The sequence below is a fragment of the Spermophilus citellus genome (assembly GCF_964194105.1).
Source record: "Spermophilus citellus genome assembly, chromosome: 18".
In the NCBI taxonomy this organism is placed as follows: Eukaryota; Metazoa; Chordata; class Mammalia; order Rodentia; family Sciuridae; genus Spermophilus; species Spermophilus citellus.
The window spans coordinates 926,558-940,394 of record NC_138200.1 but is presented as its reverse complement, the minus strand read 5'-3'; the positions used below and the strand labels follow the sequence as shown (position 1 = coordinate 940,394).

Genomic DNA, 13,837 nt, shown 5'->3' with positions numbered 1-13,837 from the left:
GCTATCTGCTTTGTATAACAAAATGGCGGTTTTGTTTTCTGGAAACAGTCATCATGTTCTCTGAAAAATCCTCTTACATGTTATCTTTGGCATTTGCCAGTGATAGTAGGGCTGGGTTGGAGGCCTTGTGAGTCTAGGGGTTCTGTTGAGGTCTGGAGTGATGATAGTGATCGTTACCAAAAAAATCCAGAGTGGGGCATAGATACCTCCAGAGCCTGGGATCATGGCAAGCATAGAAGTGTGTTCCCTAGAAAACCCGTATAGTTCTAAAAAAATATCTTGTGATGTATCATACACAAAATATATACGGTGAAATTTTCAATAAGGTCATTACTAGGCGGACCTCATACATTGGGATAAAGGACAGAATGTTGGTCATGTATGCGGTATGAACTGAGGGAAAGCAAGTTTGTATCTGGAAAGCTACTGGGAATGTTCTATCTTTTGCTCTGCCTGAGATTTCATGGAAACATGTAGGGAGCCTTCAATCTGTGTACTGAATATGTGTCTATTAATCTCATTGATACACATATAAAAAGAAAAATAATTTTACTTGTAGACTCACACCTTTTCATTAAAAAATGGAAAAAGCTTAGTATGCCCTGCATGAGCTCATTGGATTGGAAATTCCACCCAACACTGGAGAGGATAGTGTCCTCCAGAATTCACTGATTTTGTTGCTTTTCTTCATAGTTTGTTAACTTAAATGTGTACAACTAATAGTAGCTATGGTGTTTTGTCTGCTTTGAAATTTACATGAATAGTGCTATAGAGATACTTTTTTGTATTTCCAGGAAAAAGTACTGTATTCAGATATTTTTGAATGAATGCACACATTTCTAATTATCAGAGTTTTTTTTCAATAAATACTTGTTTATTGATTAAACTGAATTATAAAAAACAAAACAAAAAACCTTCTACTAAGCCATGCAGGCAGAGTCCACAAAGACAACTTCCTGGCCAAAACCCAGCTGATCACTGTAGTATGATCTTAGAAAAATTAACCCATCCAGAAAGTCAGTGTGCAGAGGCCAGAAACCCAGCTCTGCTAAGGCTGTGGCTGCTGCGGAGACTACCAAAGAGTAGGATTAGGTTGTAGACAGAAGTGACCATAGTCTTGAGCTTTCTCAAAGGCAGAGGGCTGTCAAAGTCCACAGTCTGTCAAAGTGGCATCAGGCAAAAAGCTGGGGAAGAGAAGCTCAGGTGGATCCTTAGTTCAGCTTCAGATGCCACGGGTCACAAAGCTGGCCAAGCTGTTCTGGAAGGGACTGCTCCAGTTCACTATATTATAGTGTGCTGGGGGTTAAAAAACAAAAACAGGGCAGGGAGAGAAATGGGTGGTAACAAATGTCACACCTGTCACCACCAGGCCCATCACATCTTGAGCATACCCCAGTCTGTGAAAGCCTTTTAACAGGGTCACCTAGAAAAAAAAGACAAGCTTATAAATCCATTTCCCCTCATTTTATTAAAGGTTCCACTTATGTACATTTTAAAGATGAACCATTTACAAGCTTGTGCAGGTTGCCTCCTTGGCTCACAGGAGGGAAACATTGCTGATAGCCTCAGGATGGACAGAAGAGTGGTGTAGATGTGGGAAAGGTGGACTTGGTTTTTTTGCTCCTTTTCTCTGTATGGTACAGTACATTTTGGTTTATAACCATGAGTACATAGTTTTTTGTTTAAAAAAAAATCCCTCATGCAAATTGTAGAAAAAGATTTTCTTTCCTTGAAGCTGGCAGTGAAAAATAAAGATTCATGTCTGTTTCTTTGTGCACACCCCCACTGTTCTTCGTGTCAGAATTCTTCTCTAAGTATTAAGAGAAATGTGGGAAAGTCACAGGGTAAGCAGGATTTGCAACATGTTTTGTTGTTGTTGTTGTTTTTGTTGTTGTTGCTGTTGCTTTTTTAAAGTTCAACACTTAACATCTGCACAATGAGCTCCTGGCTGCAGGACCTGTGATCTTGAACAGGCCTGCTGTCCACTTAACAGGATGAAGTTCAACATGGCAATGACTGCCCCAAGGGCTTGCAGGATGAAGACTCATAACCTGGGAATGGCTTCCACCCTAACATTGTTTGACCACCTCAGTACCTCGTTTGCTAATGACACATGTATGATCCTTTGTCCAGAGTGACCGTGTTAAGAATGGGGAAAGGGCCAAGGATCTCAAGTGCAAAAAATACTGTTTTTGTGCTTCTGTTGTAGGAAGGGTGGTGAGAAAAAGACAAATCTATTCATCATTCTGGATGATTAAAGGTGGTTTCATGCATTTTTAAAGCCACAATTTTATATCTAGAGTTGCTGTAGAAACAACATCTCTGGAAAGAGAAGGAAAAGGAGAAGGAAGAGAGAGTTCAGTGGGATTTTTTTCCATTTTCATTTTTATATAAAAGTGTGAAGACCACAATGAAAAAAGTTTCTTTTATCCATATATATATAAACCAGTTTGTGAGCTACATACTTTTGTCTTTCCCACCCATCTTCAGAAATGTCCTCACATTGACAATGGTTATTAGATGGCATCATGCCCAAAGACATTGGCCACACAGTAAAACAAAAAACCCAGAAGTACTATGGTACAATCGAGGTAAAAGGGGAAACAAAACAATTTAACATTCGCCCATAAAGGATTTTTTTTCTTTTTCTTGATTTTTATCAGAAAAATACCAAACACAGTAATTTAAATAAAAAAAGTCACAAAAAACTTTAGCGGAAGTAAATGACCAATGGGCCAGCTCCTTGGCTCAGACGTGATCACTACTAGTTTTCTAATAATCCACAAATTCACAGGGATGTGTAAGTCAATGTTGGGGGGGAGTGGTGGCATAAAATTAAAAATATAAACCAAGTACCTCACCTGGTATGCCCCTTTCCCTAACCCTCTCCCCTCCCCCACTTCCCCACCCCCACTCCACAAGCGCAGAATACCCCAACACTCAAATCTCCATCAGATCTAGGTCAGCTTCTTCAAAGCCATAGAAAGACTCCGTTTCACTTTCCCCCTCAAAAAGCTGATGAAGGCTTTCGGGCTCAACTGTCTCTTCAGGAGACGACCTGGGCCGGGGAGTGGAAGCTGAGGGCTCCTCAGACTGTTCCCTGCTCAGCTTCAGCTGCTCCTCCAGGGAAGCAATGAGCTCCTCCTGCATGTCAGCATTGCGTGTAGGTGAGCTGATGTTGCCATCAGGGCCTGGCAGGACACTAGCCACAAGAAAGGACCTCTGAACTAGCTCAGGACAGTCCCCGATAACGCCTAGCACCTCAGCCAGCCAGACCAGCACCAGCTGAAGCAGGACATCAGAATCACACGCAGTGTCTGCCATCTCCCGAGCCTGCTCCTTCCACTTTTTGTGCAGGAAGTTCTTGACAGTTCGTTTGATGCACACATCTAATGGCTGGATTTTGGAACTACAGCCTGCTGGAACCACTGCAGGCAAGGTGCTCGAGGCACTAAGCATCGCCAGTACCTCCTCTGACAAGTGAGTGCGATGACAGTCCATCACCAGCATGCCTTTGCTGCGCTGGCAAGCTGTGTGCTTCTGCCACACTCGGGATGACCACAGCTCCATGATCTCGTCATCGCTATAGCCACCCTCCTTTGCCTCTAGCAGTATAGAGTCCGGCACCTTAGCAGGCTGAGCGATTTGTCCTCTGTAGAAAACCAGGGTGGGAAGGACAGTGCCATCTGCCAGAATGGCCAGCACTACGTCACACCAAGGTTCCCCTGTGCCCACGGTCTGCAGGGCGTTCTCCTTTCGGTCGTTGCTGCTCAGCACCTCTGTATCCAGGAACAGGGAGATCTCATCGATAGCCACGATCATAGACAAGGGTAGGTCCTGGTTATGAATCTGCCGCTGTACAAACTCAATGAAGAGTCCTGCATTCTCTGCCACATCCTTTGGCAAGGCGTGGGCCACAGCTCGCCGGGCATGAGGAGTCAGGTGGTGTCGCAGCATGAAACGCACAGCCCACTCATAGGAGATCTTAAACCCCCCCTCCAAAGAACGCCCTATTTTGGTGGCTTTCTGAAACAAGGTCTCCTCATTCACGGGTAGCTGCTGCTCTCGCTGGGTCAGGACCCACTCGGCCAGTTTCTCTTCTGCCTCAAAGCTTAGATATTTGCCCTCTAGATTCTCCCCCTGGGAGGCCTGGAAACGACGAAGCCAACGCTGGATGCGTCGCTGGGGATTTCGGAAGTGTTCGGCGGCCTGTTCTGTATTGCAGCAAAGGGCAAAAAGGACTACCCGAAGCTTCTTCACGGAAAGTTGCTCCTTCTTGCCAACCCCATTGCCTCCGCCACCTGACGCTGGCTCAGGTTCCTGGATGACTGGGCTCCCTTCGTCCTGGTCATCAACATTCAGACATTCAGCCCCCTCTGGGGCCAAGGGTGGGAGGGCTAAAGGCTGAGGGTGAGTGGGAGTTGGTGGTGGGGTTGCAGTGGAGGCTGGAGATGGGAGTGCCTGGGCCACAGGGATGGGCAGCTCTTCGGGCTCAGCTGGGGCGGGCCCAGCAGGTTTCACAGTGGCAGCTTTATTAGGAGGGAAGGAAGGAGGAGGGTGCATATTCTTCAAATTCCGGTCATGCACTCGGTCCCGAGTCTGCCCATGCCTTAAGTGAGATATCCAGGTGAGCCCACAGGCATGATGCTGCTGGATCTGTGAGAGGGGTTGAACACCAAATGCTTGGCCATGGCGTCTCCCACGGAGGTGACAAAGGTGCATGAAGTGCAGGCCAGCTTGATTCCACTCACAGAATTTTTAAACAAAGCCAAGTACTTGGGGCTCTTCCGTGGAACATGATTGTTGATCATGTGGTTAAGCTCGAGAACAACAGGTACTATAGCGACACAGAGAGCAGTGTACATAAGTAGGGAAATGATTAGGGAAATCTGGGATCTCAAAGCTGCACTCCAGGCACATCTGCCGGCCCATGACGCTCCATTTAGAAGAAGGCGCTGACATTTTCCTAACGGCTCTCTTCTGGATGTTGCACTGGACAGGGGGGTAAAGGAAGACAGGCAGAGGGTCAGCTGAGGTCGTCAGTGGGGCTCCCTCCTGCAAGGCGCTGGAAGGTGTATCATTGGAGGCTACAGGAACAGTTCGTGGCTGCCCTCGGGAAGCCCGGATTGTCACCTTGGTGCCTGGTTTCAAGCCCTCCAGCTGCTTGGGTTTCCGGAAGGTTTTATGGTGCTGAAGCTTATGTTCAATTTTGTCCTTTGCAAAGAGGAACTGAAGCTGGCATTTGTTGCAGTGATAAACATTTCTTTTCTGGTGCCTCATGTAATGCTGCTGGAACGCATTGCCATTTTTGAAGACCTTCAGGCAATAAGGGCAGAGCAGATGCCGTGTATCCTCGTGGATCATCCGAAAATGGACATCTACCTCAGAGTAGAGTGAGGAGCGATACTGACACACCTGGCAAACATAAGGCATCTCCCCAGGCTTATGTGTATCCTTCATATGCTGGAGAAACAGAGGCTCACTTTCAAATGCCCACTCACAGATCTTGCACTTGGTAGTAGATTCATAGGGACTGTGAACATTTTCCAAGTGGCACTGGAGCTGGAAGGGCGTGGAAAACTGGCGGTAGCAGTGCTGACAGATGGTGTGACCATCCACCTCACCATTCTGCTGATCAAGCTCTACATGGTGCTTCATATGGTTCATGAATCGAATGTTGTTTTTTAGCCTTTTGGTACAATGTGGGCATCGGAAAGATGTAGCAACCTTAGGGAAGTTTGTGAGTTGGGATACTTTGCCACCATCCCGTCCATAGTAGAAGTCATCTACTAGCATAATGAGCTTGGTCTGGACAGCATCACCAACATTCTCATTTGGCTCTGGTACTTTGGTAGGTGGTGACAGAGCAGGAATAGGTGTAGACGAGGGTGTGGAAGTAATAGGAGCTGTTTTCTCAGGGGATGGGGGCTTTGCTGCTGATGGGACACTGGGTTCTGAATCCAGGGACTTTCCTTTCTTCTGGTATTCAACCATTTCTGGGCAACAGTAACACATGTGACCTCTCAAAGCTTCAGTAACACGGAATTGAGCATTACACCGCGGGCATATTTTCCGTCCACCATCCTGGAGGTCAAACACTGGGATGGAAGAGGTCACTTTCATTGAAGTATCCGGTCCGCTGGTTCTTTGAGCACCATGGGCAGAACTATTGTTGGATACCACCAATGGCCCAGGACTCTGGCCTAGGGAAGGGATGGTGTTGAGGGTATTCACCAATTTGGCTACTTCATTGCTATTTTCACCTGTAACCCCAGGTCGTTTCACAGTGACAAAGCTGGCAATGCTCACTGCAGGTGGAGAGGGGAAGGAAGGAGCTAGCTTGGGATTCGAGGTCTGGTTGGACTGGCCTGGAGGCTGAACAGCTAGTTGCCCCAATGAGGTTGGCTGCGTGGCAGTGGGAGTAGTGGAAGTGCTGGGAGTGGACTTGGTCTGCTGCGACTGGGACTGTGGGACGGTGCTTCGAATGGTGAGAGTAGCTGGGATGACGGTGGTGTAGGTGTTGGTGGTGGGCCTCACAGGCATTGTGGAGCCTGGTCTCACTGGGGTCATCTGAGAGAATACTTGTGGGACTCCAACTGTCGGCTTAACAAACTGGGTACCTGGGGCTGGGACTAATGTAATTGGTCTGTTTGACCTTGCTGCACGTTCAACACAATTCCAACCTGATTCATTGCATTTTGTACAGGCCGAACATTCCTTACAGGAAATCCCTGGGTAGTGATGAATATTGGTTGTGAGGCCACAGGGGAACTAGTCACATGGTTGGCATTCTGCATGACCTGGACAGGCCTCAATACTGGTTGGGTAACCATTGTGCCCAGACCTGGTGCTGGATTTTGGGTGAGAATGAGTGGCTGTCCACCTTGCTGGACCAAAGGATTGCCAGCATTGTTGTTGGCAATTAGTGTGACAAGAGTCTTCTTTGTACTGTCGCTGTTCTGTGCCCCGCTGCTACTAACGGTGGATGTAGAGAGGTGCCCAGCAACAGAAGCATGGGCAGCGATGGGCACTGGAGCCGAGACAGGCTGCTGGCTCACAGAAACTGTAGTAGTTTTATCCACTGAATTATAATCCTCAACTACAGAGTCCTCAATGACGTCACTGATTTTCTGCCATGGCTCCAACTCCTCCTCCTCACATTCCATAAACAGGTCGGTGTCCGCCATGCTCCCATGGTCGTCGCCGCCGGTAGTCTCCAGAGTTTTTTTTTTAACAATAGGTAAATGAAATGGTATTTCTTTAGACTTCCTTTTTTTAAATATTTTATTTACATTTTAGTTTTCAGCAGACACAACATCTTTGTATGTGGTGCTGAGGATCGAACCCAGGCCACACGCATGCCAGGGGAGCACGCTACCGCTTGAGCCACATCCCCAGCCCCTCCTTTAGACTTCCTTAATGGTACCTCATGAAAATGATGCAGATGACATTATTTAGGGTTTGTCATATGCAACCCTTAAAATTGAATCTCATCATAATTTTAAAACAAAACAAAACAAATCATATATATATATATATATATATATATATATATATATATATATATTGGCTCAGTGATAGCACACCCCTGGGTTCAATCCTCAGTACTGGAAAAAACAACAAACAATAACACAAAAAACAACTAGTACGCTTGTGCCTTTATGTAAAACTTTACTCAGTATCTATGTGGCTAGTTTCCAAATCAGGGAGTAATTTTATTTAATATTTGCCAATAATACTTGCCAAGATGTATCCCTGACACAATTCCTCAGAATATATGTGCAAATGTGTTAATGCTAATGAGAACAATAATAGTTTTTTTTATTTATTGGTCAGTGTGTAAAGAGTAATTTTAATGTAAATTTTATGGGTAATTTAGTAGTATTTCTAATTTCCAGTAATGAGAGAGTTTGTTAAGGCTGAGTGCTCAATTCCAGCCCCCAAATTTATTTCCTTTTCCCTTCCCCTCTCCCTCCCTTCCACCTCTTCTCCTCCTTTCTTTTTCATGGAGACTGAACTCAGGAGTACTCTACCACAGAGCTACTTTCCCAACCACCCCCTTTAAAAAAAATTGAGATAGGGTTTTACTAAATTATCCAAGTTGGCCTTAACTTGGGACCATCCTCCTTTAACCTCCTGAGAAGATGGAATTACAAGTGTGTACCATCATGCCCAGTTTACTCTGTGCCTCCTCCTCATGCCACAGGAGAAGAGGTGCCTCAGAAGAAGGGTCTAAGGAGTTCCAGGAGAGAAGGGGTAACTTAACTAAGTACCAGTGGGACCCTTGGCTTAGGTGATAATAAAGAATTTTAGCATTCACCACTGGGAGGCATAGAGGTTTATTTAGGAAAGTAGATTCACATTCATGGCTATCTCAAGTGAAAGATGGATTTTTGTAGTTCCTGGCTCTTTTAAAGGTAACTTGTTGAGGGCATGTGTATGTGGAAATGATATCCATCTAATTATTTCAAGATTATCCTTAGGCTGATATGGTCTTTTATTCCTAGAAGCTGAGTATTTGAGATTAAGGTCGAGGCTGATAAGATTCTAGCACAAAGCTTCCTCATGAAGGACATTACCATAGCAGCTAAGCATTGAGCATGAATTAGTCATCTTACTAGTTCCATTGAGAAACTGTAGAATATTCCAACTGTGGAAAACAGAGCACCTTGTTACCCTCTAGGAGTTTGCTCACCAGAGGAATGCTGCCTTGTACATTTTAAAAAATTATTTTATTTTGCATTACAATTCTTATTATAATAGGGCACATTTTTTCATATCTCTGAATATAAAGTAGTGCCTTGTACATTTCCATAGCCAGAATCCCTACACTGGAAATTCTTACACTCTAAATTATAGGTTTTTCAATATATCGTATCTTTCAATCTATTCATTTGGGAGTTAGTACAGTACATAGATAGATTTTAGATTTTCTATAAAGTTGGTAGTAACAGACCTGGGGAAGAGACTAGCTTAGGGAATGACAGGCTTGGAAATGTATGCAGAACTTAAATGTTTTGTTTCCTTGGCCTTCATTTATTTTCCCTTCTACCTATTTCTTATTCCTTCTGCTCTGCAATAGGTAGAAGCTGAAGTGTGAGCCTTTCTCCCTTGCTTCTCTTATTGGCCAAGAATAAGTGTCCTTCACTGATCAATCAGTGCTCCAGCTTATTATTGGTTCTACAGTTTCAAGCAGGAAGAAGAACCCAGTTTGGTGTAAAAAATTAGTGACACATCTACTGGAGTTCTTGGAACCTATCCCCACTGTACAAGGGGAGACACTTGTACTTACTATCAAATGCATTCCTGTTATCATTATTATTCTCCTTTCAGTTATCACTGATTGTTGGCCTAAAACATCACAGTCCAGTTCAGCAAATTCCCATGGTGGTGGCCTAATGAGGAAAGCTAATAATCCTTAGGGTTCTTTAGGTAACCACCTTTGGCAAATTAAAGAAAGGCTGTGGAAACCAGTTTTGGCATATTAAAGAAAGGCTGTGGAAACCAGTTTTGGCATATTAAAGAAAGGCTGTGGATTTATTGATAGTATTATTGAAAGAAGGGAAATTCCAAGGAACTGGCCTTCTAGGAAGATAGAATTTCAGGTCAGTCCTGGACTTCAGGGTGGAGGAAACTAATCAGCACTAGAGTAGTGAAAATTAATTGTATTTTGTGGGTTGAAGTGAGCAGGAAGACCATGTTTCACAAAAGCATCCAGTTGCTACATTTGAGAACAGAGGACCAAAAAAAAAAAAAAAAAAAAAAAAGCTGAAAACCGAAGATACTAGAAGAGTCTCTGGTAAAATTCCCCTGGGAGGAAATTTCAGAGAAACAAAGGGATCTGGTTGGAAAATGAAGGAGGCAGAGAATTCAGGAGATGAGAGGAGAGGCCAGGAGAAAATCATGGAGGCACTGGCAAACAGTTTGACTTCATTCTGGCTATGACAGAAAAAAAATGGTGAATTTAAGTAAACGACTGATAAGACTGGGTTTACTTATTCAGCTTTTCCCTACCAAAGAGAGGACAACTGCTTGCAGTGGACTAGTGAAGAGGATGGAGTAGGAGCTGGAACTCACGGCCCCATACCCAGAGTTTCTGAGTTAGTAGTGGGGTCAGAAAGCCTGCATTTTTGTCCACGTCCCAAGTCTTGCGTACTACAATTTCTTTCTTTTTTTGATTCATGTATTTTGAGATGGGAGTCTCGCTAAATTGTCCAGGCTGTCCTCCAACTCTTGGGCTCTAGCGATTCTCCCATCTCAGCATCCCAAGTAACTGGTACTAAAGGCCCTCGTCACCTTCTGGAACCACAACTTTGTAAACACCAAATTAAAGTAATGTGTACCAGTGCTATTCCCAAGGTAAAGTTGTTTCTGTTTTCACGATAACTCTCGGTCCTCACTTCTCAGAATTGTGAAGCAGCTTGCCCAGGGCAAAACAGGCAGGAAGTTCCAGGGAAGGGGTCTTCTGTGCCCCTCCATAGCCAGGGAAATTTCAACAGTTCTTTTAGGAAGCAAAACTCGACCTCTATTGGAGCTCTGGAACGTAATTTCCTCTTAAGGTCTGTCCCCGCAGTGCCGCTTGGCCGTTGCCATGGAGAACGCAACAGACGCAGCGTGTGGGCGCCCAATGCGCGGGCACTAGGGTGCGCCCAAGCCCGTTCCCTTGTGCTTCCGCCAGCGCACAGCCCAGGGAGACACCGGAAAGGAGCATTTCCCGCAGGGACGGGGCTTCCGGCTCCGCAGAAGGAGACTCTGCCTTGTAGAACGGAATGTGTGACAGGGACAGCTTTCCTGGAACAGAGCAAGAAAACAGCGGGGATGGAGTGAGGGAGCCCGCCTCGGTGTCGTTTGGAAGACTCCATCTCGCTCAACGGCTCCTGAGTGAGACTTGAGGCCCGAGATCGTCCTTCTCAAGGGCTTTACTTAGAGATTCTACACCTCCTTCGCTTTGACCCCCACAGGCGGCGCCCTGCGCCTGTTGAGCAGTTCGAGAGCTACAGATACAGTGGAGAGACTCGGGTCTTCTAGATTTCTCCTAGAGGGAATTCATCGTGTTTATTCAGTGTGCTCGTGGGTGGTGGGAATATCTGAAGTCATCTTGCTGATGTCATTTCACTTAAGAACGCTTAAAGGTTTGATTTTAAAAACTAACCCAAAGAAATGAAATTTTAAAAAGTAAGCGTTTTTCATGTCATTTAAAATGTCTATATGACTCTCATATTTCTTTATTTTGATATATTTGTTCATTTATTATTTTCTCTAAAGCATGATGGTGATCATGTAGCTGTGCCATCTTCACAGGTGACTCCTAATCATTTCTTCTGATGTGTTTTTCTTTTTAAAAAATTTCCTTTTGTTTTTAAATTTCTTGAGACCTTCTCCAAGTCAACATTTTCCCAGGGTTTTATTTTGGCTAAAACAAACACTGCAAAACACCTATTCAAATTGAATTTATGATAAATCTTGCAAAACACACATGGAGAGGGGATTTCATTGTTTAGTTTCCTGACATTGCTTTGTGTTGCTATAAAGAAATGTGATTGGCACCAGAGGTATCAAAATGTGCAAAGGTATGGGTGTGTGAGCCATTTTGGGGCTTTTGAAAAACTTATGGGGAGATCAGGGGCTCAGTACTGTGTTGTTGTTCTAGCTGAGGGGCTGGTTTGAGAGGCTTCCCAGAGGAAGTGGATACTGAGTTGGGACTAGCTAAGAAATCCCAGTGGACTCGTTCCAGGAATGCCAAGGGGCTGGCATATCCTGAGGGGCGATCAGACAACCCTGAGGTCAGTGGTGACTGGACTGTGGTAAAAGAAAATACATGGGTCTGGTGCGCGTGCATTAATCAATAGCAGGCATTCTGTAGATGTCATTAATAGAGCTACTCATTAGCCCTGCACTGAATATTTGTCCATGTTAGTAAAATTACACATATGTTAAAAGGTGAAAATAGGCCAGGCCTGCTGGTGCACCCTGTAATCCCAGCTCACTAGCTTGAGTGAGGCAGGGAAGTTGCAAATTCAAAGCCTTAGGATCTTCGTGAGAGAAGAGTTAAAACGTAGAGTTAAAATTAGAGCTAAACGAAAACTCTAGTTCTCAAATATGAGGTTGGGCTCCAACCCCAAGGGAACATATAGATTGGGTCCCAGGAGTTTCATTTTTATGTCTGGCAATGCAGATGTTGTGAAACCTGGGACCCCAATTTAGGAATCAAAGAAGTAGGAGGGCATTTAATGTTGGTACCCAGAGATCCCACGAGGGAGGTGTATTCGTTTATGACAATTTAAGTCCAGTCTCTAAAAGCTGAGAGTTGAGGCTGCACTACCCGAGCCTCAGAAGTAGGAAAGATTGTAGATTGAATCACCTGCTGGAGACTCATTCTGAGGCCTGGCACCGTCCCATGTGACGACGGAAACCCGAGTACCCCCAAGTAAAGGGAGCTCGTGTCTCCCAGATACTGTTTCCACCCTCTTTCTCCCCTACCTGCTCTTAAGCGGTGTTCACCCAAGGATGCCCAGGGTCGAACTGCATTACCCAGAAGTCTGCGCGGAGAGGACGTGGCTGCGTCGGGCCAACAACCGCGGGGCAGGGCGTTTCCTGCCACCGCGGCGTGGAGGCGGGACTTCCGGCGTCGCTCTGTGACGCGTCTGCGGCGCGCGTTGGGGGATCACCGGCCGGGCGGGCTTGTTGCGGGCAGAGTCTCTTCCCAGCTTCGCGGCGGGCGCACGGCGGTGGGTGGCGGTGCTCGCCGTGGCCCTGCGAGGACCCGGGATCCGGTCTCCATCTGCCCAGGAAGGCTGAGGCGCGGCGGAGGCTGGGGTCTAGCGGGATCCGGCGTGTCGCTACCCGGTCCCTCCTCCCGTGGCGGCGTCCGGGCTGATGGACGCGGCGCAGGTGAATAGAGCGTCCCTCGGGCCCTCGCTGACCCGGGAATCGGTGGTGTGTGCCGGACGCTTCGCCCCGAATGTAGCGTCGACCTGGCAGTGCGACGAGATGCAGGGTTCCCACGGCCCGGGAGCCGCGGGTCGAGACGCGGGGCGTGAGGACGAGTTGGAAGGTTCCAGGCGCAGGTCCCTGGTGCGGAGCCAGCAGGGCCTCCGTGTCTGGCCTTGAGTGGCAGCTCGAGGAGCCCCGCTGCTCACCCGAGGGGCGGGAGCCGCGAAGCGGTCCGTGTGGAGACGACAGTGCTCCGGGCCGGCTCCGCAGGCTTCGTCTGGCGCAGAGTGAGGAGTGCGGGTGTTGGCGGGAAGACCGACGGGGCCTGGGGCAGCGGTGTCGTGCGCTTTGACGGTGTGGCCGGTGCGCTGGGGAGATGTGTCTGTGTTCAAGTAGACTCATGAGGTTTTCTGAGGGGGCCTTGATATCGTAGGACTCTTCAGCCGCCCTGTCCTGAATCCAGACCAGGTGTTTATGGAGAAGATCCCACTACTGGTAGTCAGTGGGAAGACACATGGAAAGGCGTATTAGACCCAGGAAGTGGCCTGTGCAAACGCTGGGACAGAAGATTGAATTGGGAATGCTGAAGGAACCACTGCTCTAGTATATCTATTGGGAACAGAGAGCATGGGTAGAGGTGACAGGAATATTAGGTTGCAAAACTGGGCCTCTCTTGTGAGTGTGAAGGCCATGGGAGATTTGGAGCAGATGAGAGAGATGATGAAACTCAGATTTAAACAGTTCCTTCTGCCTTTCAGATTGAGAACTGACTGGGCATGAGGGAGGAGTCTACTGTAATATTATTGATGACATCTGACAGAGTTGTGGATGAAGAGGTGAAAGAAGTTGGTGAACTTCTTATCTGTGTTTGAAGTATTGCAGCAGGTTTTTTTGATGTGAAGGG

The 13,837-nt window shown here is 46.5% G+C and overlaps 1 protein-coding gene across 2 annotated transcripts in view; it reads left to right on the top strand.

The window, feature by feature from the left end:
* Positions 1 to 13,837, top strand: part of LOC308638196 (uncharacterized protein) — a 47,744-nt gene that overhangs the window by 27,443 nt on the left and 6,464 nt on the right. The window contains exon 1 of one of the 2 annotated variants that reach the window (XM_081275377.1): positions 12,602 to 12,891. The exons of the other annotated variant lie outside the window; for it this stretch is intronic. Within the exon in view, the coding sequence (XP_081131503.1) occupies positions 12,877 to 12,891 (15 nt within the window). The 5' untranslated portion in view covers positions 12,602 to 12,876. Of the gene's footprint in view, positions 1 to 12,601; positions 12,892 to 13,837 lie in introns of those variants that run through there. 2 annotated transcript variants of the gene reach the window in all.